We start from the raw sequence: 27,676 nt of genomic DNA on the forward strand, positions 1-27,676 counted from the left end.
ATCTACACGCCTCGGTTGTTACGGACGCGGCGGTGGGGGTTGCGTCAATGGTGGCGGCGGGCGTGAAAAATCAGGCGGTGGCATACCCGGCGGCGGTCGCGCAAAGTTGGGCGGCGGCTTGGAAAAGTCAGGCGGTGGTACGCCAGGCGGTGGTACGCCAGGCGGCGGGCGAACGGGCATCGGTACACCGCCAGCAATGGGTGCACGGCCATTGGGCATGAGCGACGGCGGCGGAAGGCGGTAGGCCAAGTGCGGTGCCACCAGCTCCATCGGCGGTGGTAGGTTTCGTGCTTCGTACCCCTTTAGGATTTTATCCGCAATCTCCTGCAACTCGGCGGCAGGCAAAGCTACGGGTGAGTCATGAACGTTGGTACGTACAAGCATAGTACTCGCGCACATTTTGCAGGTGATTTCTACCGCAGTTGTGTGCTTTGCGGACTGGTGTAAGTTGACATTCTACACGTACCAGACGTGGAGTCGTGCGTAAGAAATACGTCGCAGTAATCTACTAATTAGACCATGGCTCGTTTACGTACCGCAATAGTGCTTGCCCATCACGTCGTAGCGGCGCTGCAGCAGCCCAAGCAAGGATAGGCTTTTCGTGTGGACGACAAAAATGTGGAGCTGGAGATGCACGACACGTGGCCATGGAGCCCTGTGTGTCGGTGGGCCCCTCGAGACCGGGGGCCGTGCCGCATCGACAGCCCAGGGTTCTGCCTCGCGTCCGTCTGCGGTGGGTGACACGTTGCGAGTGGATCATGTCGCACACACTGTTAGCACACTTGCAACATGGGCTTATCCGTCTCGCGACTATCTCGCCACGCGTTCTAGCGAGTCCGCCTACGCAGCCGCGTCGTGCGAGTGTTGCGCTGATTCTTCGTATTCGCCCTGCCGCCGAAGACGAGGCGTGGCTTCGTGCCAAGTGGCGCCAAGGCGAGGCCAGTGAAGAGGATGCACACCTCTTCCCTTCCATGTCGCAGCAGGATGCCAACGGTACTATGACCACTGAGGCTCGTTTGCGTCAGTTTTTTGCGCTGCCATGGGTCCAGCGTGGCACGCCAGAGGTGCTCTTCATCAAGCGTGCTGTGCGTGAAGGTGACAACTGGTCGTCGCACGTTGCTTTCCCTGGTGGTCGTCGCGATCCTGAAGATGAAAGTGGCGTGTATACGGCCATGCGTGAGACGTGGGAAGAAGTGGGTATCGATTTGGCCGACAAGGAGTTTTTACATGTCGGCCATCTCGAGGACCGCGAGATCACGAGCAGCCTCGGCAAACGCCTGCTCATGATCCTCAGTCCGTACGTGTTCATGCAGCTGTCACCGTTCTCGCCGCTGCCGAACCTGCAGCCGACGGAAGTTTCGTCGCTGCACTGGGTGCCGCTGTCGCTGCTTTTCACGCCGACGCCCAAGTGGGGCACGCTTCATATTGATATTGCACGTCATGCTCCTCGCAGCACCTTTGTGCGACTTCTCCTCCAAATGCTGGTGGGCAAGATGTCATTCCGGTGCATTGAGCTGGCCAACGCTCCTTCCGCGCTGCCTCTCCAGGATGCCGCTCAGATTCTGCCGGACGTGAAAGGCCCCGTTCCACCTGTGCGTGTGGAAGACGATGATACGCTTCAGCTCTCGCCTTCGCAGCAAGAGTACGTCGCATCGCACACACCGCCTTTGCAGTTGTGGGGCTTGACGCTCGGTATGACCCTTGATTTTCTGTCGCATATGGCTACGTACAACATGCATGTACTTCCGAAAGAGCCGCCAGCTATGAGCTCACTGAAGCGTTTTCTCTCTCATACCCCCTCTGCATGGCTACTTGGCTCGCCTCAGACGTCGGTGCTGGCGCAAAAGGCGCCCAGTACGTCGGAGGTCTTCCCACGCTTCACGTACCCTGACGTCAACTTTTGGATTTGGATGTTTGGCTGGCGATACCGTGCTATACACCGCCGCTGGCAGGAGAGTATCGGTACCGAGTTGGAGCATCATGCGCATTGGTCCGGTCTCGCGATGGCCGCCTTCTACTCGTGCGTGCGTCGGGCCTTGGTGCTGACTATGGTCCTGCGTGCCATGGGTCTCGTTACCCTTGCCTCGCTGGGTACATGGTTTACGCTACGCCGCTTTCGACGCGCACATTTGTAGGCGGCAAGGGGTCATCCTGTTTTCCTAGATCGATAGAGATGTGCATTACTGACTACTTGTTCAGTTCTTCCGAGCGCTTTTGCAGTTCTTCATCGGCTGCAATGTGAGAATAGGCGCATACGTACATAAAGGCTTCTCCAGCTGCGAAGCCGTCTGTGTATCAAGGATGCGTGGGCCAGGGTTCGCCTGTACAGTACCACTCGCGGCGTCCGTAGGCGCCTGGCCAGTGGTGGCGTTGGGGTCATTCGCTTACGATATTAGCATCCTCATACATACACTTGGCCGGATGAGGTCTGAGAGAAGGGGGTTAGAGATCGTCAAGACACGTACTGAATCGAGAAGGAAGGATCACTTTGTTGGCTCGCCATACTGTCAAGGAAGGTCAAGAAATACGATACGATGGCCGTGCGCGACCGTGGAGCGGCGCGCCTGTGAGGACGGACGAACATGCAGCACGTGACGCCCACGCCGAACCCTTGTCATTATTGGTTTCGGTCGTGCAAGGGCAAAGCGTCTGCAATGGAACGCGGAGTGACTGCATATTTCTCTTTTTGCGTCCCAGGCGTGGCAGTGCGTGGTTCTGCCCTGAACTACGACGAAGAGTGGGTTTGGGACGATGTGGTTCCTACGCTTCGTGTGTGGGGCGTTTGTTTGGTTTGCTGGCGTGTGTGTATGTACACAGACTCAGTTCTATGCGCGTGATGATGCGCATGGCCCTGAAGTGCCTGATACCGCGCCGGGCCTGCCTGTCATCCCCCTGGTCCCCTTCAATGGGAATGACTCGATGCCGTCGAGCCCACCGACGTACCCGTCGCCTAATACGACGACGCGTGGGTACTGGGACGAGCCTGTACGCCGTGCGCGCGAGACTGTCTCCAAGATGAACGTGTCAGATCTAGTGACGCTGGTCACAGGCAGTGGCTATGGCAACGGATTATGTGTCGGCAATATTGCTCCGATCCCCTCTATTGAGTTCCCTGGTCTATGCCTGCAGGATAGTCCACTTGGATTGCGTGGTGTGGACCTTGCTACTGCGTTCCCACCTGCGATTACGGCAGCGGCGACGTTTTCGAAGCAGCTCATGTACGAGCGTGGGGTGGCGCTCGCCGAAGAGTTCCGGGATAAGGGCGTGAATGTGTTCTTAGGCCCCATGATCAATGTGATTCGTGCGCCTGCAGCGGGTCGCAACTGGGAAGGATTCGGGGCGGATCCGTACGTGAACGGCGAAGGCGCGTACCAAACCGTACTCGGCGTGCAGTCGAAAGGCGTGCAAGCTGTGCTTAAGCACTACATTGCGAACGAGCAAGAGCATTTCCGCAATACGGGCTCGTCCAACCTGGATGAACGCACCGAGCGGGAAATTTATCTGCATCCCTTCCTCCGCGGTATTCAGGCAGGCGCTGTCTCCGTCATGGCGTCGTACAATTTCGTGAACAACACGTGGATGACTCAGAACCCCTACCTGCTCAATGGGCGCCTCAAGACCGAGTTGGGATTCCAAGGGTACGTAATGTCGGACTGGGGTGCACATCACTCGGGCGTCGCCTCTGCGAATGCCGGTTTGGACATGACCATGCCAGGTGGGACCAGCTGCTGTGAGCTGAATATCACGAGCTACTGGGGCGCCAATCTGACGCAAGCAGTGACCAACTCGTCTGTACCGCTTTGGCGGGTGCAGGACATGGCGACACGTATTTTGGCCGCGTACTACTTTGTGCATCAAGATGAAGGCTACCCCAAGCCCAACTTTAACTTTTTCGATATCAACGACCCAGCGACGAATGGCCATGTGAATGTGATGCGGGACCACCATCTGATTGCCCGCGAAGTGGCTACGGCCGGTACGGTCCTTCTGAAGAATGTCAACCAGACGCTTCCACTGCGGCAGCCGAAGAAGCTCGTGATGATCGGCTCGGATGCAGGGCCTTTCCGACTGGGTGCACACCACTACCCTGACCAAATTGGATGGCCCTATGGTCCGCTGGGCATGGGCTGGGGGTCTGGTACGGCCGTGTATTCGTACATGATTTCACCGTATGAAGCGATCCAGCGTCGTGCACGTGCCGACAATACGGCTGTGGACTGGTCGTTTGACGACTTTGACTACGGCACAGCGCAAGCGGCGGCGAACTACACGGATGCTGCCCTGGTGTTTGTCACGTCGAATTCCGGCGAGGCGTACGGTACTGTGCCCAATGTGAAGCCGGTGGACCTTTCTGCGAACATGGGCGACCGCAACAACCTGACGCTGTGGAATGGTGGTGAAGAGCTGATCAAGCAAGTCGCTGCCGTGAACAACAACACGATTGTCGTGGTGCATGCCGTTGGTCCTGTGACGATGGAAGACTGGATTGACCATCCCAATGTCACGGCCGTAGTATGGGCGAATTTGCCGTCGTCGGAGAATGGCAATGCGTTGGTCAACATTTTGTACGGTACCTACAATCCCTCGGGCCGCTTGCCATACACCATTGCACGCCGCCGCGAAGACTATTCGGCAGACGTCCTGTACAACGACAAAGCGCCGCACCCCCAAATCAACTACACCGAGCAGCTCGGCGTGGACTACCGCTGGTTCGATAGCCAGAACATTGCACCACGCTTCGAGTTTGGCTTTGGACTGTCGTACACCAACTTTACGTACGATGATCTCCACATTGATACACTGGGTGCGACTTCGTGGAACGACCGTTGGCAGGGTGCCATCGCTTCTGATGGCCTGCCGGACTGGCTCTTCGACGATGCCTTCAAAGTACACTTTAACGTGAGCAACACAGGTGGCTGGGACGGCTTTGAGGTGCCGCAGGTGTACGTTGGCTTCCCACCCAGCAGCGGTGAGCCTCCTCGTGTTTTGCGTGCGTTCGATCGTGTATGGGTACCTCGCAATCAAACCACCCCTGTCTCCTTCACGCTGAACTATTATGACCTGTCTGTGTGGAACGCTACGCACCAGCAATGGCGTCGTCCGGAGGGCGACATTTCAGTGTTTGTTGGTGCGTCCTCTCGCGATCTGCGTCTGAACACGACCTTACCTTCTATGTAATGTTATACTAATTATGTACCTGTTATTCACGCATCTTTTTTCTCTGTCGGGACGAGGATCGCTACGTCCTCTTCTTCGTCTACATCGAGCGCTTCGTCGTTTGACGACGCAAGCGCCATATCGATCGAGGCCGCTGCAAAGCTCGTGTGGGTCGGCGAACGAGGCCCCACATTAAATGTGCTACGCGTCGGCGAGAGGGGTGTCGGGCTGTGTGGTGGCATGCGGGCGGAGGGCGACTTGGCCAACGAACCGCTCGTTTGACGTAGGGACGGCGACGTAGGCATCACTACACTCGGCCGTCGCGCTGTGGGCGACATCCCCACATCGCTGGGCCGTCGCATCGAGGGCGAGGTCGGCATACGAGGTGAGTTGGGCGCGGTGTTGGACGCTGATGTGGATGGCGGAGCCAAGGCCGGCGAGCCAGGCAGTCCTTCGGCACGCTGACGAATCGAGGGCGACACAGGGAACGCATTGCTCGTTTGGCGCACCATCGGCTGGCTCGTAAACGTGCCGCTCATCTTGCGCATAGCTGGGGACCCGGGTAGGCCACTACTAGGCTGCCGCAAGCCCGGGGAAAGTGGCATGGGACCCGTCTCACTGGGTCGACGAAGCATGCTGGTTGCTGACAAAGGACCACTCATTTGTCGCGCCATCGGCACAGCTGTAAATCCATCGCTGGCCTGACGCATGGTCGGCGACATGGGCATGGCCGGTGAAGCGGGAATCGACCCTGGTGCTGGCCCACCAAACGTGGCGCTTTGCGAGAGAAAGGGTGTACCAAATGTGCTGCCTTGTGACATTGCTGGCGAAGGCGGGATCGAGCTGTTGGCACTGTACATTGACGTGGGCGAGTCAGGGAGGACAGGCGTATCAGGCATCGACGGCGTTTGGCGCAAGACGGGCGTATGCATAGCACTGCTACCACGGCGCACACCCGATACGTACACGTCGTCCACATCGCTCGCGACACCCGAGGTAGGATTCGACCAGGCTCCCCCCACAAACGACGCTGCAGAGCGCGAGGCAGGTGACAGCACATCCTCCCGCTTCTTCGACGACGCCAATCCATGCTTCGAAGGAACAGGCGGTCCACCACGTGCTTGTAGCCAGCGGCGGCACAGCACCGTCGGCCAGAACAGAGGGATGCGTACAGGGAGCAGCAGCGACAAATGTCGATCTCGCATGGCGTGCGCAGCGGCCGGGAGCGTGACCGTTTGCGCGCCAAACGACGTACTTTGTGGCTGCGGATCGCCGAGGAAGGCTAGGATGGTGCAGAAGGGGAATACCAGCATGAACAGCATCATGTTCAGAAGGCCACTGGGATGGAAGAACGAGACCAACGTCGAGGGAATGCCGAAGCCAATCAGGTACGACCAATGCGACTCGGCGAACCGTAGGCGCTTCTCCATCGACCAGCCACGCACGACCCATACCTGCTCGAAGCAAAAGTACCCGTCGACAAACGACATCAGGAGGAACGCACACGCCGGGCCGATCCACGGCACCATTTGAATCGCAAAACAGGCGATAGAATAATTCACAATCAGCACAAGACGTACAAGCTGCTCGAGCCAAAACACGCCATACTCTTTACGTGGTGATGGCCGAATATTGTGCGCTAGGAACGCGGATTCAGCCACACCTACACTCCACGACGATGCCATAAGATAGCTGCCGGCAATGAGGGGGTACAGCCAAAACGTGCTTCCTACGGAGCCGATCCACTGCTCTGGATCCAGCCACGACGTTTCTTGGACCGACATATCAGGCCAAATTTCCTCTTTCTCCCATTCCGGCAGGACAGTCAAACTGAATACGTAGACCAACGCCGAGACAAGGCTGCTGAGGCACAGGCCTTTTATGAGACCCCAGCGTAGCGCTGACGAGCTGCCGCGTAAATGTATAGTGTGCGTACCTCTGTGCTAGTGAAAATACTTGCGTCCATTGATTGCCATCTGTCCAGCCGGCCCACGCCCACGAGCCATGGACCATCGCACTCCTTACCACATTGACACGTGGCGCACTGGTACTGGGGCCTTTGGAGCTCCATATCCCCGCATCGAACAGGGACAGGCCATCATCGTACTTCTCGTCTAGCTGAGAAGATACGTTGGCATCCGTATCAAAGTCGACGGACTGAATCGTCCCTCGGCCTTTCCGCGGCATCCAGTGTCGCAGGGCGTGTCGTAAGTGTGGGAGCGTCACGTCGTTATATTGTCAGGCACTTTCTACAACATCCAACACTTGCTTATGTAAACGTTTCACGCGCCGTTCGCGTTGCGTGGCGTGGCGCGGCGTGGCGCAGCGTCCAGTCTCGTACCAGCGGCGCTGTTGTTCTCCACGTTCTATCGACGCGTGACGGGCTTGGGTGCATCTACGTTGTGCGCCATGCCGAAAGAGCTTCCACCGGTGGACGTGGAACATCCAAGCGACTTGGATTTCATGATCCAGACCATTCAGTCCTATGCCCTCGATATTGGCCGTGAGCGACTACGGGCACGCGGACGAGGTGCAGCTCACCTCGAGCCCATGCTAGAACAGGCTGTTGGACGTGTACGTATCCAAGCATGCTAATTTCATCTACAGTGGGTCTACGCAGCACGTACACGCCTGATCCCAAATGTTCATATCAACGGCCTGACACTAGCCGAGTACGCGAAAGACGCCGCAGGTACGTATGAAACACACATTCTCACCCTAGCTATGGAGCCTTTTGATGAGGCACTCTCTGCCAAGGTCAATACCCTGTCGGACCAAGTGGACGAAACGACGGAGCGCGTAGTCGAGTGCCGCAAATCTATACCCACCGCCTTTGCGCAAGCCGTTCATCGCCGCGCCGAAGCGATGGGCGCGTTGGTGAATGCCAAAGAGGAGCAGCGCCGCCGCCGCCTACGCAAGTCCAAGCCCTATTCACGCTTCAGCGCCCTTACACGTGGCCGGCCCTTGCATAGTATGTTGTGCGTATGCGATCTAACAACCCTTAGTCGATACCGACGCGAAAGACCGCGCAGCTGCTACGTTGCAATCTAGCTATGACATTTTACATCATTTGCACACAGTATGTATTTGGGCGTTCCTGCTCCCTTTTTGCTGCAAGCATGCTAACAATGATGTTCCAGGTTTTGCCCGAAAGGCGTCAAGCTGCATTGGATCAGGAACGCTTAATCCGTCGCTTGCACAAGTCTGTCCCTTAGTGTTGGGGGTTGTAGTCCAGGTTGCCCCTTGCCAATCGGCACGTCGGCTATAGGCCGGTCGCTTGACGAACAAAGCGCGACGGTGCGTCTTAAGCCTCTCTATAGATACCCTATTGTGATTGGAACATGTCGTATGCATTCGTCATTTCCTGACTAATAGTGACTGTCGATCGCTCAAAAAAATTCCTAAAAGCATCCCGGGATGCACCGGGCTGCACGGGCACGCATCCTGTCCATGCGCTATACGGCCGCGTGGGTTCGTGCACAGCATCTAGTGCGCAACGTCGGGCCTCGCCGCCTTTATTCTTTCTATCACAGCAGGTTCAACGATATGGGTGTGCACAAGCAGAGGGTTGCGATTATTGGCTCCGGTAACTGGTACGTGTATCGTTTTTGGTGGTCTACTAACACCTCTGTAGGGGTAGCGCTATTGCCAAGATTGCTGGTATGTTGTCTGATTGACTTATCTCCTAGGCTACAACTGCGCTCGTCACACCGAGTTATTCGAGACGCGTGTAAACATGTACGTGTACGAGGAGATGGTATGTATGCTTTTTTTTTTTTTCTTTCTCACACCCAGGTGGATGGCCGCAAGTTGACGGACATCATCAACACCGAGCACGTGAACACGAAGTACCTTCCTCATGCTCGTCTGCCTGAGAACGTCGTGGCTGTGCCTAGTGCTGAGGAGGCGGCGTGTGATGCTACCCTGCTGGTGTTTGTGCTGCCGCACCAATTCATTCTCAACGTGTGCAAGTCGTTGCGCAACGCCATTGCGCCGGATGCGCACGCTATCTCGATGATCAAGGGTGTCGAGGTGGCCGAACACGAAATTAGCATCTACGCTGATGTGATCCAGGATGCTCTTGGTATCCCATGCGCTGCTCTCAGTGGTGCTAACATTGCCAACGAGGTGGCTTCGGGTCTCTTCTCTGAGACCACGGTCGGTTACCGCCCGCACCAGCGCCGCCTGGCGGAATACTATGTCCGCCTCTTTGACACTCCCCAGTTCCGCGTGGGTATGATCGAGGACGTGGCTGGTGTCAGTCTTTGTGGTGCCCTGAAGAACATTGTCGCCGTGGGTGCTGGCTTTGTGGATGGTCTCGGCTGGGGCGGCAACGCCAAGGCTGCTATTATGCGTATCGGGCTGATGGAGATGCGTCGCTTCTCGTTGGAGTTCTTCGACAACGTGAAGCCGGAGACCTTCACGGAGACAAGCGCTGGTGTGGCCGACCTGATCACCACGTGCTACGGTGGCCGTAACCGCAAGTGCGCTGAGGCGTTCGTGAAGACCCGCAAGCCGTTCAACGTGCTGGAGGCTGAGCTCCTCAACGGCCAGAAGCTCCAGGGTACCGAGACTGCGAAGGATGTGTACGAGTTCCTGGAGGCTCGTGGCAAGGTCGACGAGTACCCCTTGTTTAAGACGATCTATGAGATTTCGTTCAAGGGTCTCGATCCCGAGAAGCTCACTGAAAACCTCTAGGTTGTCTGTTTGTATTCAACTTATGCACAATCAAATCCCTGTATAGGGGCGATAATGTTATGATGGACCCGGTGTCTATTTCTATATATGCGCGATCATAGGAAATAAATTCATATGGTGAGCTCGGTACCTAGCGGCCCTCCCAAAAGGCATGTTCGCGCTCGCTAGCTGTGTCATTAGGCTGGAACAGGCGGCAGCGAGACTTGAACGCCTCGAGAGATCGGTGTCGAATGATACGTTCGACCATGAGCTCATTTTGCATTTGTCGAGCGGTAAACTCTGCCTCTGGCTCACTGCGGCTGAGTCGTGGGAGGGGTCGTGGTTCTTCTTTGAGAGGAACACGGTCTAGATCAAGGTAGTCGTCCTTGCTGATGCTTCGTCGTGGCGCATGAGCCTGCTCCATTTTTTGTTGGTTGATCTCAATGCAGTAACGGATGGTATCTTCACGACGGACCCATAGATCGACCAGCTCTTTCCAAAAAGCCAAGCACATCTGCGCAGGCACAGCATTACCATACGTGGTTCGTCCCAGGTCTGTGGCGGACGATGACGTGAAGCTTTTGTCGTGGCGCTGTAGGAGCGAAGGTGGCGCTGATGTCCCATTCTCACGCGTCTGTGCCAGTACCCGATTCAGGCGAAGCGTCACGCTGTCGTCCACGGCCCGAAATTGCCTCAGCATATCTACAATGTCAGCATACCAAGCGGCACGGACCTTTGAATTCCACGAGGGACAGGCACAGCGCAGGGGTTACGTCGCGCACGGATGCCGGTGTAGGCACAGGCTTGGCAGGAGCAGGTACGTCCACATCAGCGATTGCGTCTGTAGAGCTGGACGGCTTCGTCTGCATGGTAGGGGTCCAATAGACTGTAGGAGCCATGATGCTCCTCACCCTGGGCGATGATTCTCAATCGCACGTTCACGCACTCGCTGTACAGCCAGCCATCTTCCGAGGACCGCTACCTGGTCTCGTCCCTCCACTGCCACGTGACGGCATGGCGCATGCACGGACGCTCTCGCGGGCTCGTACGACTTCCTTGCCGCCTGGCACTATACACCCACCATTTTCCGCGTAACGTCTCGCCTCCTACAATCCGTTTCCAAGATGTCTCACGACGCTAACTGCATCTTCTGCAAGATCATCGATGGAAAGATTCCGTCGATGAAGCTGCTCGAGTCGGACAAGAGCTTTGCTTTTGTTGGTACGTATGCAAGTGTCGTCTGACTCGTAGACATTGGCCCATGCTCGCCGGGCCATAGCCTGATCATTCCCAAGTACCATGCTGCCAAGATGCATGAGCTGCCTGACGATAGCTTGCAGGACATTCTGCCTATGGCCAAGAAGGTGGCCATTGCTACGGGTGCATCGGAATACAACATCCTGCAGAACAATGGCCGCTTGGCTCACCAGGTATGTACCGTTTACGCTGCTGCTCTGTTCTAACATCTAGGTGGTGGACCATGTTCACTGTATGTATTACTCGCCTCCCTTACATCTCAGTCCATGTCATCCCTAAGCCGTCGCAGGATAAGGGCCTGGTTGTCGGCTGGCCCTCTTCGAATCCGCCCAAGGAAGAGCTCCAGGCCGTACGTACTATAATTTCAGGGAAGAACTAATTTTTGGCAGGTGTATGATGAGATGATGAAGCGCATGCCGCAGTAGATTTACATATATACATCCATATCTCGTAGCGTAGAGCGGGGCTGAGTCTCTCTCGGCTTGGCCACACGCTCAATGTGTTTTCCCGGGATCATAAGCAGTGGCATGCATCGCTCTTCCCTGGGCGATTTGTCTGGCTCCATGTGGTACTCTGTGACATCCTGGAGAATCGCATTGCCATGCGTATCCACACAGACTAGCGTACCGAAAAAGGCACGATGGCTGTCCTTCAGCTCAATCCATAGGGTCTGAAGCATAAAATTGTCACGAATTAGCTCCTCCCCTGCCGCCTGCGGCATGGTCGGCGTGTGTATCCTAGAAGGCGAATGTGGTGGTGGCCTCTTGGTTGAAGGGTGTTGGTTGGCTGACTAAATCGCTCTGGTCGGTGCGCTCCGTTCCTGTCTCTCTCCACATGACATATGCCGAGGCCGACCTCCGATGACGCTGCGCCTGTCTTTCGAAAGCGGCGCAAACTTCACGATGTGGTAGGCACAAAGACTACGCTGGAGCATGTGTGGAAGGATGAGCAAGCCACAAATGATACGGATACGTATGTCATACGGTTTTGACTGACTTTCATCTAGAGCCACTAGCATCGATGAGTTGGTGGGCATGCGCGAATGCTTGCGGCGCCGTACAGGTATCCAACTTGAACAATTGAACAAAGGCGAAATGGACGCAGATATCGAGCGGGAGAAGCGTGCACCCATTAATACGGTTGACATACTAGTTCGGCAAGCCAACTTTGAGCGTGCTTCCTTGTCGAGTGATTCTCCTACAGATCCCTTGTACGTCCTCTCTGCGCTCACTTCCAGAACTCGTGCAGGTATTCACGAGAGAAAGCGAGCATCGACTACAGAAGCGGGTGCCTCATCGCCGCCTAGAGCCACACCCACACCCACTGCGCCATCCCGCGCGCCTACGGCGCGCTTTGTACCTGAAGTCGATTTGGGGATCAATGCTCGCATGCAGAATGTCGAAGCTACCGAAAAAGCCAAGCAAGCCGCTCTTCAGTCCAAGAAAGGGCTCTATGCGGAGCCATGTCCGACAGATACCTTACGATGGCGCGCGCCTGAACCTGCATCGTCGCAGGGCCGCTCTTCCTCCCATCAGCGGATCCGAAGCCGTGTTCGTGGACCGCAAAAGACATTGTGACATTGTAGTGTACATCTAATAAATCTGTCTATGAAGATGGCGTCATCGCATCCGAGGGGGCATTCCAGTCCCACAAACGCACTGTGCCGTCATCAGCACAGCTAGCGAGTAAGCCTTGAATGTTATTCCACACAGCCTCGTAGACTACGACTTGCTTACGCCCATTGTATCGTTGCGATCCTTCCGAGGATGTTTCTGTCCCCCATGGGTGTGCATGGTCCGCGAAGGTCGTTTCCAACCCGTGACCTTCCAACGTCTGAAGAACATGCGAAGACTCCTGGCTCCACATATACACCAAACCGTCTTCGGAACCGCTGACAATCAGACTGGGGTGTGCAAAGGCACACCGAATAAAGTTCTTCGACGTGTTTTGATGGCCGGTAAATCGCTGCAAAGGTCGTAGCATTCGCATATCCCATAGTCGATGAGAATTGTCTTTGGACGATGTGAGGAGCTGTCGTCCATCGTGACTCATCTCAACGGACGTCACTTCTCCCAGATGGCCCGGCAGTGTACGAATACAGACGCCGCTGAGAGTATCCCAGAACCGCACACTGGTATCTTTGGCCCCCGTTACCACCATGCCGCTTTGCGGACTAAACACTGCCGATGAAATGCCAAGCTGGTGACCGGGGAACATGCGAACCGCTGTGCCCGTAGCAACGTCGTACAATCGGACAAGCTTATCATAACCACCTGTCACCAGGTGCTCCTTATCCGAGCTGAATCGACAGCAGTATACGTCCCCATAGCCACCACGGAGTGTCATTTGTGTGAGCTTCGAGTCCGTACTCCAAAGACGCACAGTAGCATCGCTACTAGCACTCGCTAGCAGCGTACCATCTTGTGTCGCATCCACATCCCAGATACGACTTCCATGTCCTTCCAGGATAGCATCACAAACTCCTGTTTCTGTATCCCACAGGCGGAGGGTACAATCGCTTGAGCCACTCACGATTTTTCGTCCCTCTTCACCTACAAATCGGACACATTTGACATTCTGTGTGTGCCCCCGAAGCGTCATGCGGCAGCGATTCGGCACCACAAACCCTGTATAGTCATGCAAAAGCGACGAAATGACAGGCACTGTACGCTTTTGATACCGAGCAAACTCCACTTGATAGGCCAACGCCTGGTGCAGCAGCGTCAATAAACGGTGTCGCGGCACGTAGTCTGTATCTCGGGCGGATGCATTCTCAGGATCATTCTCACGCATGAGATGCTGTAGATCCAACCGGCCAGGTTCCAGCAGTGTGGAGAACTCCGACACCAATGCTTCTCGGCCAGGTTGAATGCCTTCCCATGAACGGAACGATGGCGCGTCTGTCACACTCTTGGCTGAGAGCAAATAGCACAAATCACCAAACTCAGCCGCATGGGGCTGATAATGTTCGAGTGGCTTGAGGCGCTTGCTAAGAAAAGTAAAGGCCTGCTTGTAAGGGACACGTTAGCACGCACCTTTTGGAATTCGCGATGCTCAATAAACTCCAGGAATTGTTGCCGAAAAATCGCGTACAAGAACGCCTTTTGGCCCTTGATAAATGACCTGGAGCACAGTTTTTCCACTTCAGACCAGTTTCCCTCTGACAGTTAGTCGACGAACACATACCCAGAAGAGAAGTCCGAAGTTTTTTCCGGTCGTTTTGTTCGTCGTCATGTTCTCGCAATTTCATTCCCGCCTCCTCCAACAAAGCTTGTCGTGTGGAACCAAAGCCTTCATCCGAAAGCCATTGTGCAATGATTCGAACAATGTCTTCTCGAATAGAGCTACTTCCCCATGGCATCCTAACCGAGTTGGTTAGTTGTGCAGGTGCTGTCTTATCACCAGCACCTTGCAACTCTCCATCGGAGAACGTGATATGTGAAGCAACACGTCGGTCTTGGCGATCAACTACCACCATATCATTGGAATCTTGGATGATTCTAAATATAAGTCGTCTGTAGTTTATACATACTCTTCTCGCCTGTTTCCCCATGTTGTGTTGTGCCTCTGCGGCAACTCCGTGGATGCCGATGGCGAATGAAGGTCCTTGGACGCTTCATCGCTCTTCTTCTTCGTCGTATCATAAGAGAAGTACGGGGCAAGAGAATGGATCTCTGACAAAATGGAGTCCTCTCTCTCCGGCTGGGGCGAACTACTCATGCCACACCGTCTTTCAGCGCGTCGTTTGCGAAAATGGAAAGCGGGAGGCGACTTCTCCCTAGCTTGCGTGTGTGGAGGCGGGGGGTATCACTGAAATGTTCCGTGAACGCTTTTTTCCATTCCATCATTTTTATCATGTCGGAAGCATCGCTGAAGCCTTACCAGTCGGAGTACATTGACCTAGCCCTCCAATGGGATATTCTTCGTTTCGGTGGTCCGTTTACTCTCAAGTCTGGCCGTAAATCACCCTACTTCTTCAACGCTGGCCTCTTCAATTCCGGCCTGAAGTTGCAGAAGATGGCGGAATGCTACGCCAATCGAATTGTCGACAGTGGCGTGGAATTCGATGTGCTCTTTGGACCTGCATACAAGGTATGTTACTTACATCTTAACATACAGGGCATTCCACTCGTGGCTGCTACAGCCCTCGCTTTGGCTAAGAACCATGGTCGCGATGTAGCCTTCTGCTTTAACCGAAAGGAGGCAAAGACCCACGGTGAGGGCGGTAACCTTGTCGGTGCTCCCCTGAAGGGGCGCGTCCTTGTGGTGGATGATGTGATCACCGCTGGAACTGCCATCAATGAGGCCGTGGACATCATTAATGCCCAGCCAGATGCTAAACTGATTGGCGTTGTCATCGCCCTGGATCGTCAGGAGCGTGCCTCGGAAGATACTCAGGAGAGCGCTATTATGCAGGTCGAAAAGCGTTTGGGTATCAAGGTGTACAGCGTTGTGACGCTGGACCAAATCATCAAACACATGGAACAGACCCGTGGTGATGCTGCTCGCGCTGATATAGAAAGCATGCAGGAGTACCGGAAGCGGTATGGCTGTGCGTAGGCTCTAATACCTATGCTTGTGATCCATCGTCCTTTACCGAGCATAGCTTAGGGCTGGATGCTGTCTTATTTGGCATGTCAGGTTATAGCCTCTCTCTCCACCTATAAATATAAGTGCTGGGGAATTAGCTCAGTGGTAGAGCGCTTGCTTAGCATGCATGAGGCCATGGGTTCAATTCCCATATTCTCCATTCTTTTTATGAACTTCATTCTCTTGATGGGCTCTCATTACGATGCCTTCTGTATTCGGCGTTCGCAGACTACTGTTCATTTGAAATGCACGGTTTGGTTTTCTTTTACATGGCTATATATACGTGACATTAGTGAGTGTCTGTCCACAGATGGCATGCGGTCGCTCTGTTCTCATTCCGAGAAGACATAAGAAAGGTCTAGTTTTAGCGTGTGTGAATGAATCAGTCGTTGTAGGGTATCTAAAGGAAGAAAAACCAAATTGCCCATAGGCCAACAAATCCCAAGACAATGGAAGTTAAGATCTTATGAGATCCAGCATATCTAGTTACTTGGTTTGTGAATCGATTGGCTGTAGCTTTGAGGTTAAGAGCAAATTGGTCAAATGCAGTAGACTAAATCACTGTCAGCAGTTAAGCTACACATACTGTGTCATGAATGAGACCACGCTGTTGCTCAGCGTCATTGTGGATATTGATCGTGACTTCACGCTGACAAGGTGTCAATAGGCTCATCGAAACGTACCAGCGAATGAACTTTGTTGAAAAGTCGATTCAAAGATTCATCGTTTTGTTGCTCGTATGTATGCGGACTGGTATACTGTGCCATGACTCTCACGTCGTTGTTGCTCTTGGTTTGGATCCATCATGTCTGATGTTGGAGTGGATCATGCTTATTTTAATTTCATATTTGCACCTATAGTGGAGCCCAGTTTGTCGCCAGTCTCTTTTCTTCTAGCGGTCGCCTCACGAAGATGTCTTTCCGTTCGTTCTTGGGCGGTACCCGTGCATCCATTCCGGCTGTGGTTTCTTCATGGAAGCATTTGTTGTCCGAGTTCACATGGCGTCCCTCTAATATTTTTTCTCAGGTTCGGTTTGCTTCCAATCTCGGACCTCGTCGCACGAAGTACCGCAAGTCGCACAAGGGCCGTGTCTCATTTCCCATCGGCGGCTCTGTTAAGGGAACAACTGTAACGCAGGGGATGTATGGCATTCGAACACTTGAACCTTGCCGTATTACTGCTACTCAGCTCACCGCTGCCGAAACAGCTTTGAAGCGTAAGCTCAAAGTCGTCCGTGGTTCTCAGGTATTCATGCGCGTCTTCCCTGACGTACCTGTCTGTGTCAAAGGTAACGAGACCCGTATGGGCAAGGGTAAAGGCTCTTTTGAATACTGGGCTTGTCGGTATGTACTTTTTTCTGTTAACATTGGTAGCGTGCCTGTTGGCCGTGTCCTTTTTGAGATTGGTGGTCATGTCGAAGTACGTCCAGAAGTGGCCAAGGATGGTATGTATTGTACAACGTCTTTCTTACCACTTCAGCACTACGCCTTGCTGCTGCCAAGTTGCCTATCCGTACGGAATTCATCACTGCCTCTACCCCGCCTCGCCTTGGCCGTGAAGTCAATCCTGACCTGTCCAAGCCGAAGCTTGGAAAACAACCATGATATCTGTAGATGCACGCGTTATAATAGTCTATTTTTATGGTATATATCACCTTTACAGTGTGAGTGAGTTACTCGACATCATCATCGTTGTCGTCATCATCATCCTCATAATCCTGGTCTTCGTCTTCTTTGTTTTCTGCTTGTTGTGCCTTGTTGCTTCGCCCCTTGGTCGAGTCTTGTTCAGGGCCCACGGCGTCTTTCCAAGCCGTGACAATGTCATTGAGAGCAGTACGCGTGCTATCAAGTGCATCTGCTAATGAGGTCAACTCGTTGTTTTCGTCCTTGAGCATGGTTTTGCCTTCTCCTACGCGTTCCGGTGCTTTCTCCATATCACCAACAGGCTGTGCCTGCGTGCCAGGCGCACTAAAGGCCCAGGTGTAGGTGATCTGTGCCATGGTAGAAGGGGGGATCATCCCACGTGATGTGTGGAAGGCACTGCACACGTGGTCCGAGCTCGTGCGCTGTGACGCTTGCAACGACGATGAGGACCACGGCGTGGTGGATTTGCGCGTTGACGCTCTTACTTACCGTTTTAAATGTCCATGGCAAGACAAGTAAGAAGCAAGAGATGTTGCTTAAAGAGGCCCTAAAATCTCCCTCTGGCGTGCTGCGCTTGACAGAGAGCACCTACGACACTCTGTTGGCAGCGCCTCGTGACTACAGCGTGTTCATCGTTCTCACTGCGACCAACCCCAGATTCCAATGTGCTGCTTGTAAACTAATTGAAGACCCATTTAAGCAAGTGTCTAATGGATGGAATTCGCGCAAAGACCGCGACAAGCTAGTCTTTGCTGTCGCGGAAGCGGATGAGGCTACGAATCTCTTCCGTCGTGTACGTATTTTGTTCTTGTGCTGACATTTTAGCTGGGATTGACACATGTTCCTGTCATGAGCCTTTATAAACCTGCACCGAATGGAAAAGCACCTGCACCTATCAGTTACGATGTTTCGCTGAATGGATATGGTACAGATGACTTGACAGACTTCCTACACAAGCATCTGGACGTGAAAATCAAGCCTAAGAAGCCCATCTTTACAGAAAAGACACTCATGATTTTGTGCGCGATTGTTATTGGCGGTGGTTTCATGGCCTACATGGCTGTAAATGTCAATGTGGATCATGGTGTTCGGGGTGTGGCTATGGTGATTTGCATCGGTCTCATCTTCACCTTCACATCAGGTTATATGTGGAACGCGATCCGCAACCCACCTTTCATGCTCGCTAACAGGGATGGATCCCCACAATTTTTTGCACCTGGCTTCCAAACGCAAAATGGTGTCGAATCCAGCATCCTTATTGCGCTTTACGCCGGCTTGGTCCTTTCCATTCTTGCTCTCACCAACGTGGCTTCTAGCATCACATACCCCATGGCACAGCGCCTAGTCATCGTTTTAGGCCTGATCCTCTTCTTGGGTCTGTTTAGTGCTTTGATCATGGTGTTTGATGTGAAAAGGTTCGTATCGCCATGAAAATGACTTACACCTATCAGCCCGGGTTACCCGTTCCGTCTATTCCTTTAACTACATAAGCGTACATAGCGTAGACTTAGTCTCGCTTAAACGAGTGACGATCATACGTCTTCGTCTTCAGTCGACGACGTGTCGGTAGCACAGGTTTACGTGCCTCTGCGAGACCACGAGCCTGTAGACTCTGGAAACGGTCCCAAAACAAGTTGCCTTCTGGCTTGAGCTGTCGCAAACTTTCACTGAGCTCTTCACCCGTCTGCACATCCATGCGCTGCTCAGGCACCTTGTGCTTCCCCACTTTGAACCCGGCAATGCCTTCCTCCTCCAAACGCTGTCTCTTCCTTTCACGTCGCTGCTGAATCATTTCTGCTCGTGTTTGCTGCACCTTTTTCATCTTCTTCAGGTGGGTGGGCAGCTCGGACATCATAGCACGAAGCTGGCGCTCCTTTCGGCGCTGCATAGCCTGGCGCTGCTGCTCCTTCGCACGAGCTTCACGGCGTCGCTGTGCACTGGTTTTGCGGCCGGGTAGTTTGGGTGCATGTGGTAGATCATTATCATCATTCTCATCATCCTCCGCGTCAGCAGCTGACTCATCTGGTTGGTCAATCACCATGCCCATGTACGAGTCCATATTCTTGGGACGTGATACATCTTTAAACTTCTCTGTGAGGCGCTTAACTTCTTCCTCTGTCATTTCCTGCGTCTTGGCTTTGTCGAAGGCTTTCTGGATCAATGCTTCATGGCTGTCAAAATCGGGGTTGTAGGATGTGCCTGGATGCGGCTTTGTAACAGCAGGCGCCACTTTCGCAGGTGCATGCGGTTCATGCTGCATAGAGCGTGGCTTATGAATACCTGTAACCATGGCAGGTGCGACCCAGTCATTAGCAGGCTGTGGTGCTTCAGCACCCCACAAATCATGTTTCTCTGCCAGGACAGCATCGCTCTGGATCTTACCAGCACTGCCCATCTCCGATAAACCTTGTTCGCCCTCATGTGGTCGCGAAGCAAGAATACGGAGACGTCGTTTCACTTTCTCTGACAGACCACTGGCTGCAGCTTTGCCACCTCGGGTCTTGGTATCCAATTGGAAAGTCGAGCGCTGTCGATGGGGGATAGCAGGCACCGCACTGCGCTGTGCCAGAATTTCCTGGGACTTCAACTTCCGCTTCCCGCGAGCTTGGCGTGCAAGTTGGGTTTCTTGACCTGAACGATCTTCTACAAAGAGCTCAGCATCTTTTCGCTTGTGCGCAGGCGCACCCACTGTGCGTTCCTGCTCGCGAATGTCCTCGAGCGCAGCCTCCGTCGCAGACAAGTCAATGTTTTTCCGCCATGAACGCTTTCCTTTCCTAGAGGGCTGCTTGTATTGCGCTGGCCGCCCGATATCGGTGGACGATACACTTGTTAGCGTGTCTGATTTAGCCGTCTTGGTTTTCGACATGGCGGCGTAGTGTCGTCGACGTCGTCAGTATGGCATTGCACGCAAGTTTTTTTTTTTCGCCTGAAAATGTCTCCACGTGGCGTGAGAAGACCGTGCGCACCGCATTCGCTGCCATCCATGCCACCAGGACTGGTGGCGTACAGTGACTCAGAGGAAGAAGATCACATCTATAATGGGTCAAGTACATCGACTAAAAAACTACCTCCTCTGAGCTGGCTTAACGACGGGTATAAAAATGAATGGCTTACACATGTCTACATCGAGGGTATGCTCACTTGCGACTTACCACAGTGCCGATCAGTACACCTGGCCTCTCCCCGTTGCTCTTTGACATTTATGCCTCCTTGAATGAGGCTACTAAATCTATATATCTGCCATTAGCTCAAGAGGAGCAAGAGAATAAGAGTTTGCACATATCTCTAACGCGTCCACTGATTCTTCGAAATCACGAGCGCGATTCTTTCTATGAGAGTGTACAGGCTTCGGTGTCTTCTCTCCATATCGAGCCGTACGTGTCTGAGTTGCTTCTAACATGAGATTTTGTATTGCTTTTTCTAAGTTTGTCTGCCTCCCCAGTGACACATCAACAAATGTATTTTTAGGTATGGAAATCAGTTCAGGCTGGCACGAGGTATGTATCACGTACCCACCTAATAAGGAGCTCACTGCATTGACCTCTTCAATCAATACCCGGCTTCATTCTCTTTTTCGTGCACCCAAGTATTATCAGCAAGCGCTGTTTCATGCCAGTTTTGCTGTTCTTCAAGATACGTCAAAATCTCGTGATGAGCTTGTGACATTGGGTCATACCCTTGCAGCTCAGTGGAATGACCTTTTTGCAGCACGGCTACGTAAAGTAGGTCCATTGCGCACCCCCACTCTGGTGGCGCAAATGGGTTCACAGAAAAAATCTATGGAGCTCCCCAGTACGTCATAGGAGGTGAAAGGACCTCATGTCTATGGAATATATGTATTGGCGCATACGTCATTACAAAAATGGCGGTGTACAGAGCTGTATATTTAATTCGTCGTTCCCTTCACTTTCTCAACAGCCTTGTCTTTCACTTCAGCCGCCAATTCTGAAGCCTTGGCCTTGGCTTCCGACATACTCGCCATGGCATGCTTGTGTGCCGTAGCGTCGGCCTGTTCCTGGATAATCTTACGCCACGACTGGTCATCAGCACTGTGGCTCTTCGAGAGCAGCGTATCACCAGCCGATGGGATCGTCGTCAAGGCCGCAATACCAATAAGCGAGGCCACAGTAAGACCTTGAGCCCACACACGCGCTTGAACAAGCTTCTGCGAGAACGACAACGGCTGCGATTGAATGTAGAGCCAAGAAGCACCCATCGACGCCACCCAGCTACCGATAACCACACCGAACTTGTTGTCCTTCGTCCAGGTCAGGGCTTTATCGAAAGACGAGAGGCTGTCCCACTTCTTCTCATACTCGGAACGTTCGCGACGCTGGGCATGCGCAGCCTTGTCGGAGTAATGCGCTTGCTGATATGTCAGTAGGTACGTGGTCAACATACGTCGAAGCTAATACCGGCTTTATCAGCGAAGATAACGCCGACACCCATACCAGCCGAGCCCACAATAAAGGATTTCATCGTTGTCGTCAACTTTTGGATGTGAACGTAGCGCTTCTGCAAAAAGTAGCCTGCGCCGAGGGCGGCAGATACACCGATCAAGAAGCCCTGGCCCGCTGCCTTGATGGCATGGCTGTATTGCCTGATATATTAGAGAACTAGGAAAGGAGAAAACATACGCTTCACGGTACGCAGTGTTACCAACTTCACGGTGTGTTCCGTACGACATGTGTCAAGTATAATCAAGAACGAACGCTTGAAAAGTCCCGTCGTCATTTCATCTTCCTTTTAATAAAATTCATCTATGTGGAGGTGGCAACACCACAGACAGGCGGACACCCGACGGATCGGCGGAAATCGCAGCGCTGCCAAAATTAGTTACTCGGAAGGTACTGCACGGTTAGTCTTTCAGAAACGTGCCTTGTATGGATTCAACAAGCCCTTCGGATCAAAGAGTGCCTTGATTTTCTTCATGTAATCCACGGCTAGACGATCTTTAGAGTAGCCAATCTTCTCCGCCTTCATCACGCCAAGGCCATGCTCTGCCGAAATAGAGCCACTGGTTGTTAGTCAAAAAGTACATACCGAACGCCCTGGACCCACTCATAGATGTAGGGCTCAATAGCGTCTTCCACGGCAGGCTCGTACAGCTCGGCACTAATATTGATATGAAGGTTGCCTGTTGTTAGTGTAGTCTGACGTACCATCGCCAACATGACCATACCCACAGACGGACTTGACCCGGCCAGGCGTATTCAGTGCAGGCATCAAGCCCTTCTCTACCATACGATGGCGAAGATTTTCCACCAATTCATACATCTTGCTGATAGGCATACTGATATCATATTTGTACACACGTCCATGGTGGGCCAGCGCCTCAGGCACAGCTTCACGTAGCGCCCAGAAAGCCTTGATTTGGGTTTCGTCCTGTGCTACTACACCGTCCACGATTACCTCCGACTCTAACAGGTGCTCCAAGAGAGCTTGCAACTTTTCATCGTCATGGTCTTTGTTGGAGCCGCTTGTCTCAATCAGCACATACATAGGGTAGCGTTGCTCGAAGGGATCACGGAGGTTCCGAGTTGAACAGGTCTGCACAATATTGTACGACTCCTGGTCAACGAACTCAAAGGCCGAAAGAATCTCACCACATGCCTTGCGCACCATTTGGAACGCCTTCTGGACAGCGTCAAAGGATTCAACACCAAAGAGAGCCACGTTCGTGGCACTAGGACGGCGAGGCGTAGCAATCGAGACACCTGTGATAATGCCCAAAGTACCTTCTGAGCCAATAAACAATTGCTTAAGGTCCAGGCCTGTGTTGTCTTTGCGCAGTGTTTCTAGACCGGGCAGAATTTCACCGTTGGGCAAGACTACTTCCAGCCCCAGAACGGAACCGTGGAGTGAGCCGTACCGCAAGAACCGAAGGCCACCTGCATTGGTAGCCACGTTGCCACCAATATGACAGCTGCCTTTGGCGCCAAGATCCAGCGGCATCATGTATCCCTCCTTAGCAACATACTCGTCCAGGCTCTCCAGAATACAGCCTGCATCGCAAACCAGCGTTCCTGCAGTAGCGTCAAATTCACGGATTTTGTTGAGGGCACTGAGATTAATGATGACTTCATCATGAACCGGAACACTGCCGCCGACCAAACCCGTGTTGCCACCCTGCGGCACTACGGCGATATTGTTGTCGTAGCAAATGCGCATAATCTTGGCCACTTCTTCGGTCGATTTGGGTCGAACAACGCAGGCGGAACCACCGATATATTTCCCCATCCAGTCGCTGTTAAATACGTCCAGCTCAGATTTATCCACCACATTCCATTCATTGTCTTCTGACGGGATCGTGCTGAGCAATGAAGTTTTGGGGGTCGACAGAACTGCAGCAAACTGCTTCATAATGGCAGGCGTCACTGACTGGAATGAGGAGCTTCGTGTAGCTTTCACAGCATAAAAGCGTGGGAATGCCCATGCTGGGTTAGATCGGACTGCCGGGACCGTCGCCACACGCCCGGCCATGGTCACGGGCTTCACCAGACGATTCCACATCACTACAGAAAAGATGCCGTAGGGTGAGTGGGGCAAGGGAATGAATGACTCTACGCCAACCTTATTACTAAGCCTACTAGGTTTATCAGATTGCCCGCAACATACTTTGTTCTGTCGCGTTGCGGCGCGTCCATTGTATCGACGTACGCTGTCAAGTGGGGATAAAGGAACGGTCTATCTGCCATCGTACCAAACCCTGCACCCGACACTGTGCAGGCTATCACCATCCTGGTGTGAACTATGAACTACAATATTGATGAGTACGTATCACGATGCCCAACCTAACTAATTCTGGCAGGCAAATTGCGCGATTGAAAAAATGTCAAACTCTCACCGAAGAAGAAGTGAAACATATATGTGAAAAAGCCCGTGAAGTCCTTGTCGAAGAGGGGAATATCCAAAAGGTTGATGCACCTGTTACTATCTGCGGTGATATTCATGGACAGTTCCACGACCTCATTGAGCTTTTCCGTGTAGGAGGCGAATGCCCTGATACCAGCTACTTGTTCTTAGGTACGCTATTGTCTGCGAAACTAATGCTCAGGTGATTTCGTTGATCGTGGACTGTACTCTGTCGAAACATTTCTGCTTCTTCTGGCGCTCAAAGTGCGGTATCCTGATAGGATCACTCTCATACGCGGTAACCACGAATCGAGGCAGATCACCCAAGTCTATGGATTCTATGATGAATGTTCTCGGAAATACGGTAGTGTCAATGTGTGGCGTTACTGTTGCGATGTATTCGATTACCTTGCCTTGGGCGCTATTGTTGACAACCGCGTATTCTGTATCCATGGTGGGCTGAGTCCCAGTATAGTCACAGTGGACCAAGTACGTGATAAGATGCATACTCACAACAGATCCGCTCGATTGATCGAAAGCAGGAAGTCCCGCAAGATGGAGCGATGTGTGATCTACTTTGGTCGGATCCTGATGGTATGTCCTCAAATGTCGCTAATAGCAGAAATCACCGGTTGGGGTGTATCACCGCGTGGTGCTGGGTTCCTATTCGGAGGCGATGTGGTCAAAAGCTTTGTGCACACCAATGGTTTAGACTTTATTGCGCGTGCACATCAGCTTATCTTGGAGGGTTATAAGCAAATGTTTGACTCGACTATTGTAACAGTATGGAGTGCCCCTAATTATTGCTACCGTTGCGGCAACGTCGCAAGCATATTGCAACTAGACGACGCACTAAATCAAAAGTATAAGACATTTGATTCACCACCGCAGGCGTATGTATCTGCATGTGACTTTGCATCTAATCGACAGTGTACATGGCTTGCCTGCCAAACGTCCTCCCCCAGATTACTTTTTGTAAAGGCGCTGGCTGCGTCACTCCCACGTGGGGGTATCGGGGCCGTGTATAGATTGCGTCTGTCGGTCCCAATTATAGAAAACAGAATTGCACCGTGCATCTGCTGCGTGTCGACTGCGTTTGTTTCCATTTTGCGTTACGGCTGGTCTGCCTTGACTACACTCCTTCTACACTGAAACAATTATGCCAGAGGTAGGTATGCGCGCTCTGCACTTACACCCAGAACGTACAAGCGTCTCAAGCCTCACACCACTATATTCCGCATCCTCACCTCTCCTTCCATCATACAAATCCAATTGAGAGTCAGATCGATGAGCTGTGTTCGGAAAGGTACTCAGAAACATCGTATGATGGTCTAGGAGAGCTTTCCGATTTGGTGGAGCAAACCAAGGGTTCACCGAGTGTGGTAGCCAAGGCCATCCGTCACCATCTCGAGGGCGACTCTGTCCATGCTCAGAAGCGCGCTCTTACCATCATTGAGGGCCTTGTGGAAATGGGTACACCCGAGTTCCAAAGGAAGTTTGCGGAGCCTACATTGGTCCATGCCTTCCAGAACACTGCTGAGAATTTTGGTACAGATAACGGTGTTCGTCGTAAGCTTATGCTCATGCTCCTTTCGTGGCACCGTCACTTTATGCGTGACCCCACTATGGCACATGTGTCCAGTCTATATGGTCTTTGTGGTGGTGTGGATCGCGTTCCGGTAATGCCTAACCAGGCGAAGGTGATTAAGCCTCTTCATGAGCATGAAAGCACTGTTGACTTGCTGGATGATGACTCGGAGCGCGTAAGTGTTGCTGGTGCTATCTCACTGGCCTCTTCGGAATCGCAGGCTCTTTTGCAGGCTATGGTCAATGCTCGCGAAGTTCACACCAATGTACTAGCCAATGAACAAGTGCGCGTTCATGTCTCCAATGTCTTGAACTCGCAGAAGCAGTTAGTGCGGTTCATTCACACGGTGAACGATGAGCACTATCTGGGCTCGCTTGTGCAAGCCAACGACAAGATTGTGGATGTACTTCAGCGTCTTCAAATGGTATGTATTCTTTATGGTTCTTACTTCTACTTCAGGCAGCGGCTGGTGGTCCCATTGCTACGCACGCTCTCGGTACAGAGGCGCCGGACCGCTCTGACATTATCACGCAGGCCTCACAGCGCCTTACCTCCATCTCAGAGTCGGAGCCGACCGTTTGGTCGAACCTCTCGCGTGAAGTGGATCACTCCTTGATGGTGCACTCTGGCTTTACCTCAGCGGCTCCTTCTCGCCCAGGTTTGGAGGCACCTGAGCGCGCTGATGGCACCGAGATTGATATGGCTGCTGCAGCTCACAACACAAAGCAAGTAAATATGTAGATTTTTTTTCCTAGTGAACTCTGCGTTGTTTATATAAAGTGCTGATTTAACATGACAGGCCAAGACAGAACTGATGCGCTCGGGGGACGGACGGGCGTTGGTTTCTTTTTTTTGCCCGCACAGCCTATATTCTCCACGTGGGTGTGGTGGAGGACAGCTGACTATGTCCGTCGCACGGGCAATTTTCAGGTGACGTTTGTTGGCAAACAGCACTGATCATCAACATGAGCACGTCTGTGGCTAGTCATCCGCAGCTGCGCCAACGGCTCAAACCGGAGAGCCGGAGCTCTGCAAGCGATCTTCGCGAAGATGCTGAGGTACAACTGAAGCGCTTTATTGAAACCAATGGCCATTTCAGCCTTGTTCGGTATGTGGCTACGTCACCTTTTCTTACCCTTCAGCAACTTTCACCTCGCTGATGCGTTCACACTTATGAACGGCTTCTGTGGTGCACAGTCTATCTATATGTCGGGTCGCTATATACTTACATCGAACCCGCTATACATGTGGGCAGCCCTGTGGTTCCCCTTCTTTGGCGCTATTTTTGACTTGTTGGATGGCAAGATTGCGCGGTGGCGTCAATCTAGTAGCATGTTGGGGCAGGAGCTTGACTCTCTAGCTGATCTTGTCTCTTTTGGCGTGGCACCTACTGTTGCTGCGTTTGCGATGGGTATGCGCAACCCGCTGGATACGATGATCCTAACAGTATTCGTATGCTCTGGCATTGCGCGACTTGCACGCTTCAATATCACAGCTGCCCACATTCCTCATGATGCGAAAGGCAAGGCGCACTACTTTGAGGGTCTTCCTATTCCGTCCAGCCTAGCGCTTATTGGCTTCCTTAGCGTTTGTCTGCTGCTCGGTCGCTTTGAGACCAGCGCGGGTGTGTGGGCCGCGACTGGCCCACACCTTCCGTTCACGGGTACGTGGCACAATCTTCTGCCCGGCTCTGGATTGCCTCTTGGAACGCTGCGCGTGGACATGTCGAATCAACTCTACGCACTGTTGGCTACGGGTGGCTACCTACCGCGTCTTCTTGGTGCGAAGCTGCTAGCGCAGTGTTCTGAGTTCTTTGGCGCTGTAGTCATCCACAAAATCTCGTTCCTTTGGCTGGTTTGGTCGATGGCCATGGTCAGCAAAACACTTCGTGTTCCCAAACCCTAATCGA

The 27,676-nt window shown here is 53.0% G+C and overlaps 22 protein-coding genes across 22 annotated transcripts; 12 read left to right on the top strand and 10 right to left on the bottom strand.

The window, feature by feature from the left end:
* Nucleotides 1-18: 18 nt before the first annotated feature.
* Malapachy_3966 (zf-u1-domain-containing protein) lies at nt 19-555 on the bottom strand (the record flags this gene model as incomplete). Its single annotated transcript, XM_018138423.1, has 4 exons — nt 19-347; nt 379-438; nt 467-505; nt 537-555. 4 exons carry the CDS (start codon nt 553-555, stop codon nt 19-21), a joined length of 447 nt encoding a protein of 148 aa, XP_017992010.1.
* A 203-nt stretch (nt 556-758) lies between these two features.
* Nucleotides 759-2,135, top strand: Malapachy_3937 (peroxisomal nudix hydrolase; the record flags this gene model as incomplete). The annotated part of the gene is made up of 1 exon (XM_018138396.1): nt 759-2,135. The coding sequence occupies one exon, from the start codon at nt 759-761 to the stop codon at nt 2,133-2,135; it is 1,377 nt and encodes a 458-aa protein (XP_017991671.1).
* A 52-nt stretch (nt 2,136-2,187) lies between these two features.
* Nucleotides 2,188-2,503, bottom strand: Malapachy_3998 (hypothetical protein; the record flags this gene model as incomplete). Its single annotated transcript, XM_018138454.1, has 4 exons — nt 2,188-2,231; nt 2,261-2,383; nt 2,412-2,428; nt 2,466-2,503. 4 exons carry the CDS (start codon nt 2,501-2,503, stop codon nt 2,188-2,190), a joined length of 222 nt encoding a protein of 73 aa, XP_017991621.1.
* A 248-nt stretch (nt 2,504-2,751) lies between these two features.
* Malapachy_3938 (beta-glucosidase) lies at nt 2,752-5,178 on the top strand (the record flags this gene model as incomplete). Its single annotated transcript, XM_018138397.1, is given in 2 exon segments — nt 2,752-2,805; nt 2,824-5,178. 2 exon segments carry the CDS (start codon nt 2,752-2,754, stop codon nt 5,176-5,178), a joined length of 2,409 nt encoding a protein of 802 aa, XP_017991588.1.
* A 26-nt stretch (nt 5,179-5,204) lies between these two features.
* Nucleotides 5,205-7,344, bottom strand: Malapachy_3987 (hypothetical protein; the record flags this gene model as incomplete). The annotated part of the gene is made up of 2 exons (XM_018138443.1): nt 5,205-7,065; nt 7,094-7,344. 2 exons carry the CDS (start codon nt 7,342-7,344, stop codon nt 5,205-5,207), a joined length of 2,112 nt encoding a protein of 703 aa, XP_017991741.1.
* A 222-nt stretch (nt 7,345-7,566) lies between these two features.
* On the top strand, nt 7,567-8,372 carry Malapachy_3983 (hypothetical protein; the record flags this gene model as incomplete). The annotated part of the gene is made up of 5 exons (XM_018138439.1): nt 7,567-7,731; nt 7,765-7,849; nt 7,880-8,128; nt 8,163-8,236; nt 8,298-8,372. The coding sequence occupies 5 exons, from the start codon at nt 7,567-7,569 to the stop codon at nt 8,370-8,372; spliced, it is 648 nt and encodes a 215-aa protein (XP_017991740.1).
* A 331-nt stretch (nt 8,373-8,703) lies between these two features.
* On the top strand, nt 8,704-9,855 carry Malapachy_3942 (glycerol-3-phosphate dehydrogenase (nad+); the record flags this gene model as incomplete). The annotated part of the gene is made up of 4 exons (XM_018138401.1): nt 8,704-8,750; nt 8,792-8,817; nt 8,847-8,914; nt 8,953-9,855. 4 exons carry the CDS (start codon nt 8,704-8,706, stop codon nt 9,853-9,855), a joined length of 1,044 nt encoding a protein of 347 aa, XP_017991920.1.
* A 130-nt stretch (nt 9,856-9,985) lies between these two features.
* Malapachy_3995 (hypothetical protein) lies at nt 9,986-10,703 on the bottom strand (the record flags this gene model as incomplete). Its single annotated transcript, XM_018138451.1, has 2 exons — nt 9,986-10,536; nt 10,568-10,703. The coding sequence occupies 2 exons, from the start codon at nt 10,701-10,703 to the stop codon at nt 9,986-9,988; spliced, it is 687 nt and encodes a 228-aa protein (XP_017991712.1).
* A 255-nt stretch (nt 10,704-10,958) lies between these two features.
* On the top strand, nt 10,959-11,470 carry Malapachy_3947 (hit-like protein; the record flags this gene model as incomplete). Its single annotated transcript, XM_018138406.1, has 4 exons — nt 10,959-11,055; nt 11,086-11,264; nt 11,305-11,323; nt 11,355-11,470. 4 exons carry the CDS (start codon nt 10,959-10,961, stop codon nt 11,468-11,470), a joined length of 411 nt encoding a protein of 136 aa, XP_017991593.1.
* A 48-nt stretch (nt 11,471-11,518) lies between these two features.
* Malapachy_3997 (hypothetical protein) lies at nt 11,519-11,812 on the bottom strand (the record flags this gene model as incomplete). The annotated part of the gene is made up of 1 exon (XM_018138453.1): nt 11,519-11,812. One exon carries the CDS (start codon nt 11,810-11,812, stop codon nt 11,519-11,521), a length of 294 nt encoding a protein of 97 aa, XP_017992108.1.
* Nucleotides 11,813-11,932: 120 nt separating this feature from the next.
* Malapachy_3982 (hypothetical protein) lies at nt 11,933-12,668 on the top strand (the record flags this gene model as incomplete). Its single annotated transcript, XM_018138438.1, has 2 exons — nt 11,933-12,063; nt 12,107-12,668. 2 exons carry the CDS (start codon nt 11,933-11,935, stop codon nt 12,666-12,668), a joined length of 693 nt encoding a protein of 230 aa, XP_017992063.1.
* Nucleotides 12,669-12,696: 28 nt separating this feature from the next.
* Nucleotides 12,697-14,325, bottom strand: Malapachy_3965 (wd repeat protein; the record flags this gene model as incomplete). The annotated part of the gene is made up of 3 exons (XM_018138422.1): nt 12,697-14,049; nt 14,127-14,249; nt 14,278-14,325. 3 exons carry the CDS (start codon nt 14,323-14,325, stop codon nt 12,697-12,699), a joined length of 1,524 nt encoding a protein of 507 aa, XP_017992014.1.
* Nucleotides 14,326-14,946: 621 nt separating this feature from the next.
* Nucleotides 14,947-15,651, top strand: Malapachy_3939 (orotate phosphoribosyltransferase; the record flags this gene model as incomplete). The annotated part of the gene is made up of 2 exons (XM_018138398.1): nt 14,947-15,183; nt 15,211-15,651. 2 exons carry the CDS (start codon nt 14,947-14,949, stop codon nt 15,649-15,651), a joined length of 678 nt encoding a protein of 225 aa, XP_017991676.1.
* A 942-nt stretch (nt 15,652-16,593) lies between these two features.
* Malapachy_3949 (mrpl16-mitochondrial ribosomal large subunit) lies at nt 16,594-17,285 on the top strand (the record flags this gene model as incomplete). The annotated part of the gene is made up of 3 exons (XM_018138408.1): nt 16,594-17,024; nt 17,055-17,125; nt 17,161-17,285. 3 exons carry the CDS (start codon nt 16,594-16,596, stop codon nt 17,283-17,285), a joined length of 627 nt encoding a protein of 208 aa, XP_017991864.1.
* Nucleotides 17,286-17,353: 68 nt separating this feature from the next.
* Malapachy_3996 (hypothetical protein) lies at nt 17,354-17,680 on the bottom strand (the record flags this gene model as incomplete). Its single annotated transcript, XM_018138452.1, has 1 exon — nt 17,354-17,680. One exon carries the CDS (start codon nt 17,678-17,680, stop codon nt 17,354-17,356), a length of 327 nt encoding a protein of 108 aa, XP_017992107.1.
* An 86-nt stretch (nt 17,681-17,766) lies between these two features.
* Nucleotides 17,767-18,806, top strand: Malapachy_3981 (hypothetical protein; the record flags this gene model as incomplete). The annotated part of the gene is made up of 3 exons (XM_018138437.1): nt 17,767-18,117; nt 18,150-18,739; nt 18,776-18,806. The coding sequence occupies 3 exons, from the start codon at nt 17,767-17,769 to the stop codon at nt 18,804-18,806; spliced, it is 972 nt and encodes a 323-aa protein (XP_017992057.1).
* Nucleotides 18,807-18,831: 25 nt separating this feature from the next.
* Malapachy_3992 (p60-like protein) lies at nt 18,832-20,190 on the bottom strand (the record flags this gene model as incomplete). Its single annotated transcript, XM_018138448.1, has 1 exon — nt 18,832-20,190. One exon carries the CDS (start codon nt 20,188-20,190, stop codon nt 18,832-18,834), a length of 1,359 nt encoding a protein of 452 aa, XP_017991707.1.
* A 1,020-nt stretch (nt 20,191-21,210) lies between these two features.
* On the bottom strand, nt 21,211-22,011 carry Malapachy_3994 (mitochondrial hypoxia responsive domain containing protein; the record flags this gene model as incomplete). The annotated part of the gene is made up of 3 exons (XM_018138450.1): nt 21,211-21,693; nt 21,726-21,924; nt 21,962-22,011. The coding sequence occupies 3 exons, from the start codon at nt 22,009-22,011 to the stop codon at nt 21,211-21,213; spliced, it is 732 nt and encodes a 243-aa protein (XP_017991711.1).
* A 149-nt stretch (nt 22,012-22,160) lies between these two features.
* Nucleotides 22,161-23,837, bottom strand: Malapachy_3964 (d-lactate dehydrogenase; the record flags this gene model as incomplete). The annotated part of the gene is made up of 4 exons (XM_018138421.1): nt 22,161-22,174; nt 22,199-22,341; nt 22,368-22,461; nt 22,487-23,837. The coding sequence occupies 4 exons, from the start codon at nt 23,835-23,837 to the stop codon at nt 22,161-22,163; spliced, it is 1,602 nt and encodes a 533-aa protein (XP_017992015.1).
* A 272-nt stretch (nt 23,838-24,109) lies between these two features.
* Malapachy_4006 (serine threonine specific protein phosphatase) lies at nt 24,110-25,158 on the top strand (the record flags this gene model as incomplete). Its single annotated transcript, XM_018138462.1, has 5 exons — nt 24,110-24,350; nt 24,382-24,668; nt 24,698-24,773; nt 24,802-25,072; nt 25,110-25,158. The coding sequence occupies 5 exons, from the start codon at nt 24,110-24,112 to the stop codon at nt 25,156-25,158; spliced, it is 924 nt and encodes a 307-aa protein (XP_017992041.1).
* Nucleotides 25,159-25,338: 180 nt separating this feature from the next.
* Nucleotides 25,339-26,508, top strand: Malapachy_4041 (vhs domain-containing protein; the record flags this gene model as incomplete). Its single annotated transcript, XM_018138496.1, has 3 exons — nt 25,339-25,347; nt 25,379-26,191; nt 26,227-26,508. The coding sequence occupies 3 exons, from the start codon at nt 25,339-25,341 to the stop codon at nt 26,506-26,508; spliced, it is 1,104 nt and encodes a 367-aa protein (XP_017991841.1).
* A 224-nt stretch (nt 26,509-26,732) lies between these two features.
* Malapachy_4008 (phosphatidylserine synthase) lies at nt 26,733-27,672 on the top strand (the record flags this gene model as incomplete). The annotated part of the gene is made up of 2 exons (XM_018138464.1): nt 26,733-26,875; nt 26,910-27,672. The coding sequence occupies 2 exons, from the start codon at nt 26,733-26,735 to the stop codon at nt 27,670-27,672; spliced, it is 906 nt and encodes a 301-aa protein (XP_017992033.1).
* Between the last annotated feature and the right edge of the window lie 4 nt (nt 27,673-27,676).

The sequence above is a fragment of the Malassezia pachydermatis genome (genome assembly GCF_001278385.1).
Source record: "Malassezia pachydermatis strain CBS 1879 chromosome Unknown scaffold4, whole genome shotgun sequence".
Classification (NCBI taxonomy): domain Eukaryota; kingdom Fungi; phylum Basidiomycota; class Malasseziomycetes; order Malasseziales; family Malasseziaceae; genus Malassezia; species Malassezia pachydermatis.